At 36.2% G+C, this 17,636-nt stretch overlaps 2 protein-coding genes and 1 pseudogene across 2 annotated transcripts; 2 read left to right on the forward strand and 1 right to left on the reverse strand.

Annotated features, from left to right (window-relative positions):
* Positions 1 to 480: 480 nt before the first annotated feature.
* Positions 481 to 1,468, reverse strand: LOC137747006 (uncharacterized). Its single transcript, XM_068487032.2, has one exon. The coding sequence runs from the start codon at positions 1,336 to 1,338 to the stop codon at positions 706 to 708; it is 633 nt and encodes a 210-aa protein (XP_068343133.1). The 5' UTR covers positions 1,339 to 1,468; the 3' UTR covers positions 481 to 705.
* Positions 1,469 to 14,001: 12,533 nt separating this feature from the next.
* Positions 14,002 to 16,383, forward strand: LOC137716270 (uncharacterized). Its single transcript, XM_068455700.2, has 2 exons — positions 14,002 to 14,300; positions 15,018 to 16,383. The coding sequence occupies exon 2, from the start codon at positions 15,033 to 15,035 to the stop codon at positions 16,110 to 16,112; it is 1,080 nt and encodes a 359-aa protein (XP_068311801.1). The 5' UTR covers positions 14,002 to 14,300; positions 15,018 to 15,032; the 3' UTR covers positions 16,113 to 16,383.
* Positions 16,384 to 16,870: 487 nt separating this feature from the next.
* LOC137746914 (lachrymatory-factor synthase-like) lies at positions 16,871 to 17,601 on the forward strand (annotated as a pseudogene).
* The last annotated feature ends 35 nt before the right edge of the window (positions 17,602 to 17,636 follow it).

Consider the following 17,636-nt stretch of genomic DNA (forward strand, 5'->3'; position numbering starts at 1 on the left):
AAGCTTTGAAAATTGGCCAAACTTCTGGCCAAAAGCTCCGGGACACTTAACGGAATGATCAAAATAATGGATGGTGGACAATCCCAGGGACCATTTCTATTGATTTTCAATCTCAGGGACCAAAGTGATGTGTTATGTAAATCTCAGGGACCATTTTGGATAAAAAGCTTTTTATGAAAACATATAATTATTGGGAAATTGGGTGTTAGTTTGCTTTACGTGGATATGTATTGGTTGCTTTTGAAAATTTCCTATCTTTTTAACGGAATGATCAAAATAATGGATGGTGAACAATCTCAGGGATCATTTCTATTGATTTTCAATCTCAGGGACCAAAATGATATGTTATGCAAATCTCAGGGACTATTTTAGCTAAAAAAACCTTTATAAAAAAAAAAAAAAAAAAAAAAAAAAAAAAAAAAAAAAAAGAGTTAATACTTAGCGTGTGTGAAACATATATAATAATATGCGCCCGTGATATATAAAACTTCTTCCTCACAGTATGCATTCAGACTTCAGTTATACATATATAAATTGAGCGATGTTACATAATAACTGGCACATACAAAAATTCTGTGTGTGTGTGTGTGGAAATATTACCCTTTATGTGCAAATGACAAAGCAGATAGCTCAAAAACAAATTAACCATGCAGTACTCAAGGGAATTAATAAACCGAGTTGAAATTAAATTTTGTGCCCATTCTCTCATCGACCGCGCATGGCACGGTATGACGGAGATTCGAGGGCAGCCGATCGTTTCTGCAACTTGAGATCCTTGTAAAATCTCTTAATAAACTCCTCAGCTTCCTTGTCCACCTGGCTATCACCTTCGTCCTTTAACGGAAACGGGGAGTCCGTTATCCTCAGCTGCCTCACCATAGGGCTCTTCCCAAACCCTGGCAATGTCACAAGCGGCGAGACCTCCACCGCCATCTCATTGTTCAACATCTCAAGCACCTTCTGAACTGCACTCATAGTGCTAACGTCGTCGTATTGGTACGCACTGGTTGATTTGGGAAAATAGTGGTGGTGGTGTTTGTTGCGCTTGTTGAAATGAAAAGGGTTGTGAATGGCGGGGCTGTTGCTGCAGCTGAACTCGTACTCTCGGGGAGTGACGAAGGAGACAGCGTCGTTTGAGCGGCAGCTGAAGGCGGAGGTGTGGTGGAGCATGAGGTTGTTGGCTAATGCCTTGCCTGCTAGCTTGCCACGTTTGAGCATCAAATGGAGGTCGACAATAAGCTTGCTTTTGGATAAGCCTTTGCGCAACATGAAGAACATTATGCGTACTAAGTTCCACAATTTCTTTGCCACAACTGGTGGGCTTGGCTCTACTTCCATTTGTATAATTGGATGATAGAGAAAGATAGGGTTTTTTTTGTCTAGAGAGAGAGGTTTTTTTGGCTGAGAGAGAGAGAGAGAGAGAGAGAGAGATGATTGAAATTTAGAAGATTTGTTTTTGTTGGTTCGAGCCCATGAGGGGAAGGGGAAGGACGTATATAAAGGGGTTGGAAATTAATATTTAATAACAGAGATTAAGTTGATAATTATAAAGTGGTACAGATTTATATCATTCTCTTCTATGGCGAGTGAGTGTTACAATCTTAAGAGAAAGGTCAAGAAATGCAAAATAAAGTGGAAGAGTTTGTTTCACGCGGTGTGGATGGCATTTCCAAAGGGATAGGAATTGGTGAGAATTTCTAATTATTTGTTGTTTGATTGATTTTTTTTTTTTTTTTTTTGTTAGTGCTTTTATATGATTTTTTTTTTTTTTTTTTTTTTTTTTTTTTTTTTTGTTTCATGGTTTATATGATTGGCTTCTACGGATTAATAATTAAAAGGTCCCTTTGATAGAAACCAATTACTGAAGTATTCCCCCGTATGCAATGGTTAAAGATATTTGGGGAAGGTCCCAAGTGTCAAATAAACGCAGCCTTTGCCCTACATACTAAGGTATTTGCACCTTGGCCTTTCCAGTTGTATCCTTCTGAAATTCAAATAATCCTTCACCTTGTGTTTTTGGTGCTTTATACGTTCAAGGCTGAAACATTTAGTTTAGGGATTAAAATTTTAGAGTTTATCTGTTAGGAAATAGTAGCATTATCATTGATTAAAAGAAATTCAAATATAGAGTCTTCAATGAGTACATTCTGTATAATATTACGAGGATTCTCAAACCAAATTAAACGGTGACTTGTAGAAAGATCAAATTTGGTTAGGCGGTGTGCAAGATCCGTCATATCCTTGAAATCATATTATGTACACATTGATGGAAGTTAGAACATAAAAGTAGATAAGAGATTGATTATAAGAAATGATCATAGCTAGTAATGGTTTGTTTAGGTGTGTTTTTATCGCATGCACAAAATTTAACTAGAGAAGAGAAATTTTTCTAAGTGTCCAATATTAAAATGGGTACTATACATGTTATAAAACAAATGGAGAAATACGAAAAAAATATATCATTTCTTCCACTTGAATTATGATATATAGACTACCACTTAAATATCCGGTACTTGAATAAAGCTCTCTTTGGACAAAAGCAATCCTTAAACACACCCGAAGGTCAGGCCAATTGAGCATATGATTAAATGGTTCACGACGATAAAGGTAAATCATGATTTCTTCCTCCTTTAATTTCTCAATAAATAACTCTAAAAATAAAAAATAAAAAATAAAGGAATTTACGAAAACCAACTAGTCTTTGATTACAACATGCGCAAATATCAAGTTGAGGACATTAAAGAGGTGGCTAGCAGATCAAAATTGTATGTGCATATTAGGCTATAGACTTGAGATTCTCTCCCAATGTATGCTTATGCTTTACAGGCCGGTTGTCAGTCAACTCGATGGAGTTTATTTGAATAGTAAGTTAAATAGTTAGTTGTTAGGAAGGGAAATCGGTGGATATCTAACTCGTATTAGAATGTATAAACATAATTGCTTTCCATCATTGTGGTAAAGCGCTGTTTGTGAGCTCAATCAAAATTTGACTTGTTATTTTACCCAAAGTATAATTATTAGTTAGCAAGTCTAATCAAGTTTGTACTATAAGTTAATCAATGTTGTGGGGGTAACATGAAAATAATTGAGTTCCTTTCTTTTAAAATTAATTGAGTTCCCTAATTAACATGCATGAAGTTAAGGTCACTTTGACTCCATGTTGACATTGCCATTACAATTCAGGTAAGATACGCTTTTATTTTAAGCAGAAGAGTAAAAGAAACTTGACTGCACAACTCACTTTGCCGAGAAAATTTTCGGGTTACAGTATCACACGATGTAATTAATTTAAATTTTATAATATGATGAGTAGCAAAGGGTTTCACATTCATAGAATGACTATGCTAATAATATAGCGGTTTCACATTCATAACATGGCTGCTAATAATACAATGTGGTGGTGTATAGTTTTCTAAAAAATTTCTTGACTCGATCAATCTCTAGTGATTCGACGATCCACAATCCTAAAAGCGTTGTTGTTTAATTAACGAATAAAAGTAAGAATGCTACATTCTATACCTGATTATGATTAGTTGTTAATTATTATATATGTCAAATCTTTACTCAATTATGATTAGTTATTAATTGTTAATGTCAATTCTAATTTATGCAATTAACATCGGATCTCTCTAAACTGAATGGTTTTTCCTTGTTCTTTCAATTTCAAGCAGCAGACATTAGACAATGGCGTGGAAAATCTTGGTTGCTACAGCTCCCATGAGATAGACTGGGTGGAACCAAGCCAGCCTGACAAGGTTGACAGGATTGAATAAGAGGCACCTACTCTGAACACGTGGCCATCTGATTTGAGGCCCCAAATGAATCTTTCACCGTACACGCATATACGAAAACCCTAAAATTGGACGTTCAGATAAACAAAGCAAGACGCTCTGGGGACCTCTAAACCCTAATCAAATTTTATTTTTATTGTTGTATTTTATTTTTTGGTTAAATTTTACTGTTGCATTTTTATTTTTCCTTCTCCTCGAAGGAGATTGGTTTGGTCAATAAATTAGATCCTTTTATACCCGCCTGAAGTAGATAACCTATTAAAATATACATGTTTTAATGTCTTCATGATGAAAATGCTTAATAACACATTGTCCTACTTGATCAAGAAAAGCATAATGGTAGCCGGCCCCCATATTGCTAGGAAATGCTTTTCCTTTTTTCAACTCCAAACATTATGCTTTTCCTTTCACGATCGACCACCACCAACCAAACTGCTAGGAAATGCACTTGTGCAAAACTACTTTGGTTTGTGTGCTCGCGTACCATGTTTTGAGGTTTGCTTCCAAGGTGGACGACTTTCAGTTGTTGATTTGTGCAAGACTTGTTGCGAGATTTGCATAAATAAATGTTCGACTGTAACTAGTTATGAGTTGTCATTCAGTACTACGATTTGGTAGTATTGTTCTTTACTTGGAAGTGAGAGTTTTAGGTTCAAATCTCGTGGATGACGAATTTGATACCAAATTAGGCTGCCCATTGTGTGACTTGCCGAACTCCCCATCCTCTCAGTGTAAAAATATTGATGTATTAAAAAAAGAAAGAAAAAAAAAACTAGTTATGAGATTTTTTTTTTTTTTTTTTTTTTTTTTGTAGAAGTTATGAGTTGTTTATGTGTGTAATAAGATTTACATATTGTAATAGACAATTATTTACATGTAAGTACATGACTATAGACTACATGTGTAAGAGAATTATTGTGTGATTGACTCATACTCATCAACGATATTAATCAATTGTATAACACACGATGATGTGTTAAATGTCGACGCAAATTCCGTCGTCTTTAGTCTTGACGAAAATGCACTTGCAAAACAATCAACACCTTTGATCAAAGACCTAAGCCTCACGCGCACACGAGGTGTGGGGGGGGGAGGGGTTAGGCCAATGAATCTCCGATGCCTAAGTTAGTTTCTCTTATGAGAGTAAAGTGTTTAGGGCTTTTTAGGGTAGTAAGAAACTCTGTAATTTGGTAGAATATGGGGTATATATAGGAGGAAAGTGTAACATCCCACATCGCCCAGGGGAGTGATCCTTATATGTATATTCTCATCCCTATCTAGCACGAGGCTTTTTGGAAACTCACGAGCAACTTCCCAGTAGGTCACCCATCATAGGATTGCTCTAGCCCCCTTCTCGCTTAACTTCTGAGTTCCTCGGGAACCCGAAGCCAGTGAACTCCCAAAAGGCCTCGTGCTAGATAGGGATGAGAATATACATATAAGGATCACTCCCCTGGGCGATGTGGGATGTTACATTTTCCTCCTATATATACCCAAATTGTCATATCCGGGCCCGGGGCAAATCACTTCTCGGGTCCGCTCCACCACCGTAGCACGATATTGTCCGCTTTGGGCTTACCATTCCCTCATGGTTTTGTTTTTGGGAACTCACGAGCAACTTCCTAGTGGGTCACCCATCATGGGATTGCTTTAGCCCCCTTCTCGCTTAACTTCGGAGTTCCTACGGAACACGAAGCCAGTGAGCTCCCAAAAGGCCTCGTGCTAGATAGGGATGAGAATATACATATAAGGATTACTCCCCTGGATGATGTGGGATGTTACAATCCACCCCCCTTAGGGGCCCGACGTCCTCATTGGCACACAGGCGGCCAAGGTTAGGCTCTGATACCAATTGTCATATCCCGGCCCGGGGCAAATCACTTCCCGGGTCCGCTCCACCACCGTAGCATGATATTGTCCGCTTTGGGCTTACCATTCCCTCACGGTTTTGTTTTTGGGAACTCACGAGCAACTTCCCAGTGGGTCACCCATCATGGAATTGCTTTAGCCCCCTTCTCGCTTAACTTCGGAGTTCCTATGGAACCCGAAGCCAGTGAGCTCCCAAAAGGCCTCGTGCTAGATAGGGATGGGAATATACATATAAGGATCATTCCCCTGAGCGATGCGGGATGTTACAGAAAGGGTCTGCCTTAGTGTTAGGGTTTTACCCTACACGTGGCAGCATCCTATTGGCCAAAGTTTATGGAGAAATATTCTCAAGATATTAACTAGGAAATAATATCTTGAGGTAATAGAGTAATTATCCCTAATTGATTTAAATTGGGATTACTTACTTGAATGGAGTCAATCTTCAATTGGGAATGTATTAAGAATATGATTTGGATAATTAATTCTTATCTTTAATGCTAGGACTTTTCCTTGCCAATAGCAGGTGAGTCGTGGGCAGTCGTATTCAGCTACTGGGACCTTCAGGGTGTGAGCTACACGTAGAAGTATCTGAGGAGACGCCCATTTATTAAGGGCAATCTTGTCTTTCTCCGGCAAAAGTTTATGTGTCGCCTCTAGAATTTTTGGAATTATTTTAGGCTCCACATTAAATCTTTAAGATTTACCCTTATCATTGTAATTTAGATTAAACATGTGTTAATTATGCTTAGTGATTAAATGCAATTTGGGCATGTGTATTTTCCCTAGTTCTTTGAGAGAGATTATATTCACACATCCCAAATTACTTCTCTCACACCCTTTTAATTTTTTAATACTTTCTACACACCACTAACACTTGATATGAAAACATTAAAAAATTAAAAGGGTGTGAAAGAAGTAATTTGGAATGTGTGAATATAATCTCCCTTTCTTTGAAATGAAGCTCATTATATACACCATTTATGTAACATCCCACATGGCCCAGGAGAGTGGATCATGTAAGCCTTATATGTATATTCTCATCTCTAACTAGCAGGAGACCTTTTGGGAGCTCACTAACTTCAGGTTCCATTGGAACTTCGAAGTTAAGCGAGTTCGCGCGAGAGCAATTCCAAGATGGGTGACCCACTGGGAAGTTCTCGTGTGAGTTTCCATAAACAAAACCGTGAGGATGTGGTAAGGGCCCAAAGCAGACAATATCATGTTACGGTGGAGTCGAGCCGGGATGTGGTGGGGGCCTGGACCGGGATGTGATAATTTGGTATCAGAGCCAATCCCTGGCCAGAAGTGTGCTAACAAGGACGTCAGGCCCCTAAGTGGGGGTGGATTGTAACATCCCACATCACCCAAGAGAGTGGATCCTGTAAGCCTTATATGTATATTCTCATCTCTACCTAGCACGAGGCCTTTTGGGAACTCACTAGCTTCGAGTTCCATCAGAACTCCGAAGTTAAGCGAGTTCGCATGATAGCAATCCCAGGATAGGTGACCCACTGGAAAGTTCTTATGTGAGTTCCCAGAAACAAAATCGTGAGGGTGTGGTAGGGGCCCAAAGCGGATAATATCATGCTACGATGGAGTCGAGCCCGAAATATGGTGGGAATCCGAGCCGGGATATGACACTTTATTACTGGTTTACATCGCACAACTTCTTTCTCTTTCAGGAATTTGTATTTTTGAAAATGATTGGATCCAGCCGAATTCCACATGTATATGCATGCAAAGGAAAAGCACTTGACACAAAAATATTGATTCGAACCAATAATATGGAAGCATGAGCTTCTAACTCAGTGTATTGAGTATTTATTCATAAATTTAAGGTTTCGAGTTCTAATCTTTCATTTTTAACTATCCTTTTTTTTTTTTCAATCAGAAACGATAACATGATTCATTAGTGAACAAATAGTTATAAATAGTGTCAACATGAGTACATAAATTTTAGTGACCAAATTCTTAATCTAAAAATAAATTCGCACAGACAACAAAGATAACTATCATACAAATAAAAAAAAAGCATCAATAAATATGTCAAAATAACGATAGAACAAATCGATAATAAACACACATCAAACCATCTACACAACATGATCACAAACACAAACACGTTTGCTTAAAACAAAAACAATGACATGGATATGCATAGCTTCTAGAACTATAAGCCATAATCGGTTGTGATTTGTGGTCACGATTGATCCACATTCTAACTCCCACTCATCTAACGTATATATAACTTTACATTCAAAAGAAAAAAGTAAGAAAAGAAAGGCTGTATAACTTTAGAAAAGGATTAACATGAAAAATTAATTTTTATGGCCCTCAGTGAAGTTTCTTTTCTGGTTGGGCCACGGCCGACTAACACAAAAGCTTTTTCAAAACCCTTGTTTTCCCCCTTTGAATCACACCAATCAACAGTAGCAAGTAACAACGAAGGAATCCTAAACCGCGTGGACCCAATGGCTAATGCCATCTGTCAACTATTGGTACTATTGGTTGTCTAATTTGATTTGAAGGCTTTTTATGATCATCGTGCCGACGTGCTCATTCATGCAGTGTTTTGTTTTGATATTTTTTGGTGGGGTTTGGGGGTCAATGTCATATTCATGGGGATGTTCTAAGCAAACTATTTTCCATCTCTAGTATATTTCACGCGACTTGTATTGTCAGTTTTTAAGTTCGAAATTCCCTTTTTGCCTCATACAATTTAAGTTGAATTAGTCATGGATGTAACTTGTATAATTAAGTTTCCATTATTTTTTTTTTTTTTTTTTTGTTTATCGTTTGAAGGATAATGCACTTTACTGTAATTTTATTTACTTTTGAGAGTATATATTGCAAAATTTTTATCATATTCTAGTATTTGGTATGCAACAGACAATAGAAGGTCAAGATATTTTCTTTTTGTAGTTGGTCAAAAGGTTTAGAAAACCTATCAGTTTAAAACTCGAGTCTACGGTCACAGTAAAAACCCCGACGTATTGATATGTATGCACATATGCAGGCTTTCATATAAATGTTTTCATAAAAAGTAATTGAAGCAGTATGTCTTTCCGTTTGCTTCACTATCGTTGCATCCTTTCCCGGAAAGAAAGATAAAGGTGCAGAAATATTAATTTAATTTAGTTTATTATTTAGCTCAAAATTGTTAATTATTTTAAGTTAATCACCTTAAAACGGTTTCATTTGCTGGGAGGATCCTTTATGCTTTTATAATTGATTTATAGTACTATTAAATTATTAATACAGGAAAAACAAAACCCATCAACATCAGTAGGGCACTGCATGTTTTTTACTTCTTTTAATAAATCATTTAAGCTATTCACTTTTTGTCTTTGCTTCCAGTGGAACTGTGGAAATGCAGAACGAGTGTGTTTTATTCGAATGAGGCACTTTGTGTGGGGACTTTACGAATTGGGATTGGTTGGAGTTGCTTTTAGGTTTAAAGGGTCCCTAATTTTGTGGGAAATTAACCTAACATCACCAGCCTTCATGCACACGCTCACCCGGTAGAAGATATTTTTATATTTTTTTAATCACGGTGTGTTACATGTGATTTACACGTTTTAAATGTATTTATATGCATAAATTGACAAAAAGAAAGTCAAATATTTGAAATAAATGAATAATCTTATATCAAATATCGTTTGTTAAAAAAAAAAATCATTTGACAACTAATTTAATCACATTATTATCCGCGTGTAAAGATCTTTTTTATAATCAGCGAATCACATTATTATCCGCATGGAAAATACTTTTTTTATAACTAGTATTACACACCTCTTAAGATGTTTTGAACATATTTAAAAATAGAGAAAATAATATTTCATGAACATCTGATTAAATCACATTATTACTAGTTTATTGTAAGGTACTAATTAAAAAAAAATTGTACTAATTTATCACTAGTGCTACTCACCCCTTAAGATATTTTAAACACACCTTTATGATTTTCTTTATTTTTTAATTATATTTTTCTTTCCCTTCACGTGGGCATCACCAACTTTCACCCAACCTTCTTTTTTTTTTTTTTTTTTCTCTCTCCCCACTTATTATCTCTATTAATTAATCATCTTTGTCGACCAAAAAAAGATGAAATGATTACTTAGTATTCTATCACACAAAAAAAATGATGGCCACTAATGTAATTTTACAGGTCTAAATTTTACTGTTTTTTATTGAAGCCTTATATATAGGTGATGTTAAAATACTTCCAATATTAAAAAAAAAAAAAAAAAAAAACTCCCACTTCTCCTCACATTCTCTCTCTCTCCCTCTCTCCTTCTCATTTTCTAAAAAATGTGTTCATACACACAAAGTGTGTAAGCAAATGCAAGTTTATATTATAATATTATATTTTATGATGACCAAATTACCCTTGCATTATTTGATATATTGTATTGGGCTGCTTTTGGATTTTTTTTTGGCTGAGGGGCAGTTTGGTCTAATTCTTTTGTCAAAGTCGGTGACACCAAAACAGCCTTCTAGCTATATATATATATATATATATATGTATATTTTTTTTTTCCCGCTTGTAAGCAAAATCTTAGGTTTAATTTGTGAATAATGAGTTCGCTATTAATATATAATGTTGACTCATTGTATGCTTTAGCAATCTCCAAATCCTTTAATGTAAAATATCGTTGCATATTAACAATCTGAGTCCACAATTTATCTTGTGATGTAATTAAGAAAACAATTAGAGACTTTATGGACCGAGTCAAGAACTTTAATGGAGATGGAACACTTTTATATATGATGAAATCATAGAGTTTTCAACACGGCGGGGACATATACTAATAATTCAGTGAGATAGTAGCTTCCAAACTTGGAAGATGTAGAAAGAGACTATCTAATCAACGACGGCATTAAGATTGATTAAAAACACAAGTTGGCCCCAACGACGACCATTCTAGCTAGCTAGAAAAATGCATTGTCCTAATAATAGTACTAGGGCTTAGAATGAGCCATAGAAATAAAGGGCCACCATGTTCTTGGCTGCTTCCACATCCACACTTACCTACCTTTGATGATATTTCCTTCCCTGTTTTATGTTTATAATGCATGTACGAAAATATACAATATATATTTAATAATATATATATATATATATATATAATATGTGTACAGTTATGTCAATTTATTTTTTACAAGTATTCTAAATTACTTTTTGAAAATTCAAGCTTGAATGCAAGACTTTGTCTTACATACAGTCGACAGGGCCAGTACTGAGATTTTTGATGCCCAAAGCGATCCTAAAAAATGTGTCTAACTTCATATAAGAAAAATTATTTATTTTCACACGTAAGATTTCGGTAAACGTATTTTTTATTTTTATTGGTGACACGTCATATGATTTTCATATTTTGTCTACAAATTACTCTTTGTTGAATGTTAGACTTGAATTGGAATGAATGTCTAAAAACTGCAAACGGCATGGCTACTAGCTAGTAATAAAAAATAAATTAACAACCAAATAGAGATTCATAAAATTGGAAAAAATAAAAAAGCACATAGCATTTCAAACTCAAGGCTCAAGACCTTTCGTCCATTTAAACAACAGAAACCATTACTTCTTATTAAACTTCTTGATCATTTAGCTACATTTTATAAATTTATACTTTTATGAGAAGAAATTTGTAAAAACTGGAAAGTAAAAAAAACACATAGCATTTCAAACTTGGTACCTCCTCGTTAATTTTAAACAGCATAAATCGCCACTTTTGGTTAAACTTCTTTGATCATTTCACCAAATTTTATAAATTTATACTCTTCTGAAAAAATTAATAAAAAGTTGGAAAATAAATAAACACATATAGCATTTCAAACTCAAGGTCTCCTTGTTAATTTTAAACAACAAAAACCACTATTCTAGTTAAACTTCTTGGTTATTCAATCAAATTTTATAAATTTATACTCTTATGAAAACATTTATGAAATTACCACCTTAATAATTTTAGTGCCTCCATTTTTTTTGGGCCTTGGATGGTCGTCCAATCCGCACTGAACATGAGCCAGCCCTGACAATCGAGGCAGACCCCAAAGCGTCTTCCTCAATCTCATTTCCCCTGCTTGAGTGGGAGCGGGCTCTCTCCCACCCAGACAATCGGGTGCCGCCAAAACCTTCTCGTACCCATCTATAACAGGAGTTTATGGTTACCTTGAATATATGAAGGAACCACACGTCAAGCCAACTGAACTAATCACATTTATGTTAGATATTTGAGTGTCTTAAATTATTAGTGGTCCGGCAAACCTAAATTCAGGGACGTAATTTTCATGTTAACGTCTTTGTTTGTCAAAGTCGTACCTTGCAAACTCTTTTGATTATAAGGTCAGCTAGCTTTTTCAAGATCATCACAGAAGTGCTTTTAATTAGAAGGTTAGAAACTCATCTGCTTTTGGGACCTTTTTAATCGACCAGTTCCATTTGATCTTCCAGCTCTACGAGAGCTTTGAGTAATAATTATATTCATGGTGGGCTCTGTTGCATGTAATGGCCTGTGCCTTGGTGCTGTTTGGTGGCCTGAAGAAACGTCCACCTCCGCCATTAATTTACAGGGCCAAACGTTATCTTCAAGACTTCTGGAGTGGTGCTGGTTTGATCTTCTTCTTTTCATGTGTCGTTGCGTAACGTAAGGGTCTATAAATTAATCAAAATGTAATACAATCTACGTGTCTAGTACATGTCAAAGGTACGCACACAAATGTAGTTATCTATATTCTATACATAGTAAATTCTTGTACCTAGTGTAGACACCTAGCAATATCAATAGGCTCTAGAGATCATCTTGGCCAACTCCGATGGAGAGAGCTAAAAAACTAAAGGGTCAAAATATGGCTTGATTTGGACAAAATTTATCTCCAGCCAAAAGTTGGAAGTAAAAATTAGTGGAGTCCACCAGGCCAAAACATGGCCAAAGGGCCATCGAGCTGGCCCAGCTGGGTATTGGCCAAGCTTGGCCAATACCCAGATTGTTTACTAGGCCTAGCAGCAGTTTCTACAGTCTGTTTGCATATCCAATGGCTATGTTTGAAAGAATCCAACGGCCTGATTTGAATCTCCAACATCTAGTTGATATTAGCTAGTCGTTATATATTTTTAACATTTAGGCGGAATTTAAAAAAAAAAAAAAAAGAAAGGGTCAATTTTATTTTCCTATAAATACCTATTACATTCCTACACCAATTCACACATACTCTTTGTCCTTGCATACTATCTTACCTCATTTTTATGCAATTTTCTCATTTTATTCACCTCAAACACTCTTTTCATACACACACCTCTCTTACCCTTTCCAAGAATCCAAATTTACAATAATCCTGTTGGAAATTTGCATAAACAATTACATATCGACATGTGTCACTCAGAAATCTTATCTGAAAATTATTAAGATTACATGAAGATAAGAAATCTGGACACTTACTCATTTAGCGACACAATTCACTTGAAAATCCTATACTATAATTGTTGAGATTACATAAAGATACAAAATCTCGAAGCTTACTCATTTAGTGACATGTGGCACTAAAAAAACATGTCCGGATGATATTTTTTTTTATATGGTTTGAGTAGTAGTTTAATTTAATTAACCAATAAATTAAAAGAATAAACTTAAAACTAATAAATTATTGAAGGGGAAATGTTTAGCTCATTCGGTTGGAGATGAAATATGAATAAGGCCTGACACTGTTCATTATAAAATAATTTCTTGTTTTGGACACGGCTACATTTAACCCATTTGGTTAGAGATGACTTTATATATTATTTAACCAAGTAAATTTATGGTTCTTTTAAAATGGTTAATAGGAAATCAAAAGATCCGTGTGCCTATATATATTTCTAATTTCTGAATAATATGTATGTTTGTTGCTCAAGTGTTCATAATCGACTTTTATTTATTTATTTATTTTCATGATCCAGTTTGGAAAAGGTGAAGAAATAGCAAGGAGTCTTGTGTGTGGTTTATAATTTTTACTTTCTTAACAAGATTCATTAGAGAAAATTTATACAAAGAACATGCATAACAAATGTAAAACAACCAAAATCATGACTACCGCCACAAATTGAAGCACATGACCATACTCTCCCATGCATCTTACCAAGAAAAACATGTAGAACAATGATCAACGAGGGTAGCAAATAATATTTTATTCAAAAATCCAAACTTTGTACGAGTTTTTGTAGACAAAAAACTGTGAACTTGTAAAAGAGTGAGGCTAGAAAGACGAGTCACACGGATTTTGTTATTGTGGAGTGTAGACATGTGGACGAGACGTATGCCAAAACACCGGCTTTTATTTCCGTTACCGGCGCAGAAAAAAAGGTAAGTCGTTGTTTCCGATGGCGGCAAAGAAAGCACAACAATCAAGAAAGATTCCTTCATTCTTCTTCCCTACCCAAACAACCCTTAATGCTCCATTGTATTTGCGAAAAACCACAAGACTCTGAAAGCGTCTTGTCTGCAGGGGTACTTTCGGGATCACGTACAAAAAATAACCGCTAATTTGTACTTTTCCTCGATCATTTCTTGCACACCCAAAAGAACCAAACTTTGAAATAAATCACAAAGAAGAAGTAAAATTACATCGCAGTCAGCGTCTTGAATCTCCATTACTGATTAGAAGGTAAGCTTTTTACTCAAAAAATGAAATGAATTTTTTTTTTTTCTGTGAATTTCTTTCTTTTATTGTCTAAATTTCTGAGTGATCTGTATGTTTATTGCTCAAGTCGTTGAATTTTCTGTTCGCTGTTGTGAATTTATTGCTGTTAAATCTAGTGGAAAAGAAAGAAACCCAAGTTTGGTATTTTCCAGTGCAATTTTTTTGCTTACCAGAAATATTGGAAACTTCCTGAATTTGGACTTCGTTGACTCAAAGATTCAAACTTCAGAACATTTTCCTGTATTTTCTAGGAAACCAAACAGAGGGTTATTTGGTTTTTCTGTTTTCTGTTCATAGACTTTATTTAGTTAGTAGCTCGTTGAATATTGTCAGGATGAAATTTAATTAAGAAAGATAATTAAGGTCTGTTTTTTGTGATATAGCATTGAGATGATAGACTAATGTTATATTAATTACCTGAAAGATTTGTTGACCTAGTTCTAATTTGAATCCAAAGGAAAATTTTAGAACAAGGTTTTTCGAAAGGGAGGGGGGAGGTGGATTGGAAGTTTGCAAAACCCTAATTGCTTAGAATAAGTAGTGGTTTTTCCTATTTCTGATGCTGATGGCAAAACCCTGTTGCTGATTTTGGATTTGAGGTCTTTCATAAGTGAAACTTTTTCTTCCTTATCGTTGTGACGATTGGTTGGAAATTTATGAGAAGATTGTCTTTTGAAGCAGGTCTACAGAGTTTTGATGAATTCCCAATCTACCGGGCGCAACCAGAGACCTGCCAAAGGGTTGAAGGTGAAGCCGTCGTTTCAGATTGCATTGCTTTTGGTGTTTTGCTTCTGGTTGCTATACCAGATGAAGCACTCTCACTATAGTGAAAGTGCAGATGACAAGGCCAGTAAAGAACACGGTTCTAATATTTTCGGGCGTAAGGGGAGTGCAGGGTGGTCAAAAGGTGGAGGTGTGTCTGCATCAGAAGATTCAAAACATGTAGGAGAAGTAAGTACAAAGACAGAAGATGGAAACGATGTGTTTGATGGAATTGCTGAAGAGAAAAATGAAGAAGAATCTTGGCAGAAAGTAAACGAAGTGAATGAAGTTGAAAAGGAAACAGAAGTTCAGAACACAGAATTGAGCAATAGAGACGAGAATTCTGATGGTGAAGTTAAAGGAAATGGCGAAACAATGGGGCTGAACGAGAATTCATTGCGTGAAGAAACTTACCGAGAGGGACAGGAAGGTACACAGGCAGTTATCTCGGAACAAGATGGTGAGAAACATGTGAAGAACATTAGTCATGATGAAGCAGGAGAGGACGAGGAGCAGGAATCACAAGTTAATCGTGATGAGCAAGAAAATGGAAGGGGCCAGGAGAAAGAGCCAAAGAGATTGCAGGAATCTAATACTACTAACACAGACATTTCAGTACGACGGGATGAAAATAAGAATGACTCTCTTGAGGGCCAAAATTCAGTGGTAGATGCAGTGGTCCATGGTTTTGATGATGAGAATGGTGTGCCGGTAGATGGCCATGATATCATAGAATCCTTAGTGATTGTATCGAGTGGTGATCATGCAATCACGGGTCATCAGGAAATTAATTTGAGTTCGAATAATCAAAATGAAATCAATGAAAATGCAGTAAATGAAGAAGTTGGGTCTAAAGATGGAACAAATGGTGCAGATTTGGAAGCCAAAAGCAAAATCTCAGCGCAAGATTCAAACATTGACATTAAATCAAAGGTCGAAACAAGTTCAGACACCTCAAAGATCGATAGCGTTAAAGAGACTACAAGGGGAGGCAGTTCCGTTTCAGATTCATAACCAATACAAAATGTCATCAACATTACAAGTTTCTGCACAAGCAGAAGAAACAAAAGGTAGAAAGTGAGTTGAAGTAGTAGCATTTCTTCTTGTGTGACATGGTACAGTCTAAGTTCGAGTTTTCCAACAAGCCATTGGACATTTTCCTGTCTTTAGATCTCGAGAACGGGTGATAGTTTGATGTCGAAAAATCATACATACATACATACATACATACTAAAATGTCTACAGTCTCAGTGCTATTACAGAAATAAAGTTTGTTTTCAGTTAATATTACCTTTGCTCCTTCAGTTAATATTACCATTCAAGCTGTTAGTTACTTCTGCTATTACTATACTTCTGCTGATTCAGTGATTTCATCATCAAAATGGAGATTACTTCAACCATTACTCACTAAGGATCACTAAGACCACAAAAACTTAACTATAACGGGATAGCTTTGTAACGGGATCCCAAGACAGTTACACATTGCCATGGGTTTCACGTTTCAACATACTCACATGACAACACGTGATTGACTTAAGATACAACCACTGTTGCATGCCACGTCACCCGTTTAATAAATGTTTGCCGTGTTGTGAACTGGTGACAAAAGAGTATCTTTCATCTAATAGAAAATTCATATTTTAGAAATGTATATACAGATAGGGAGTGGTTATTGACGCTTCAAGAAAGTTGTTCTACACTTGTTCACACGTCATTTTTTCCTTGTATTTTTATTACAAGGAACGGGTGGGTGCATTGTGGAGTGAGAACAAAGCCTACTGAGAGAACCATTCTTCAAAACATCCATTTGTTATTAGCTTTCTTTTCATACAAACTAAATGGCACATGAGAAACAACTGAAATGGGAAGGCGAGGCAAGTGCAGAGCTAAAAGGCCCCAAAGCAGAGCAAGTTTGGCTTCTTTTGGAGGACTTCCTTGGCCTGCACAAGTGGTTCCCAACTCTCACAACTTGCCTACTTGCCTTGGTGTTGAAGGCACGTCAGGGTAGGCCGGTGCATGCGGTTCTGCACTGGGTTCAAGACTCCGGTTGATCAAAGAAGTGAACGGAACCAAGACCAAGAGAAGATGAATTGGACTAAGCAGAAGCCGCTGGGTAAAGACCCAGCAACAATGACATTTAGTTACTCTATCATATATGGGAATGTCGGGTTCAACTCGTACATTTCGACCGTGGAAGTGGTGCGGAAGGATGCTGGGTGCACGATTGTGTGGAAGTATGAAGTTGAACGAGTGGAGGGATGGAGGCTGGAGGATCTGGACCTGTTTATTGGCACTGGCTTGCAAGTCATGGCTAGCAGAATGGAAGCCTCTCTGTATAACCCTGAAATAAAACCCGGTGATAAATCTGGAAAGGTTGATAAATTGTCGGACTTGTAGCTCTAGTCGTTAAGAGCAGTTACCCCCTATTTCAGGGTGGGTTTCTGTTATATTTAGGCGCTAAAATGTTTGCCATAAAAACTTCAATTGATCGTGGCACTTACTATAACTTTTGCTGAATAATAAAGTGGATAGAGGAAA

This window comes from Pyrus communis, chromosome 15, assembly GCF_041283825.1.
Source record: "Pyrus communis isolate YQ-2024b chromosome 15, ASM4128382v1, whole genome shotgun sequence".
In the NCBI taxonomy this organism is placed as follows: Eukaryota; Viridiplantae; Streptophyta; class Magnoliopsida; order Rosales; family Rosaceae; genus Pyrus; species Pyrus communis.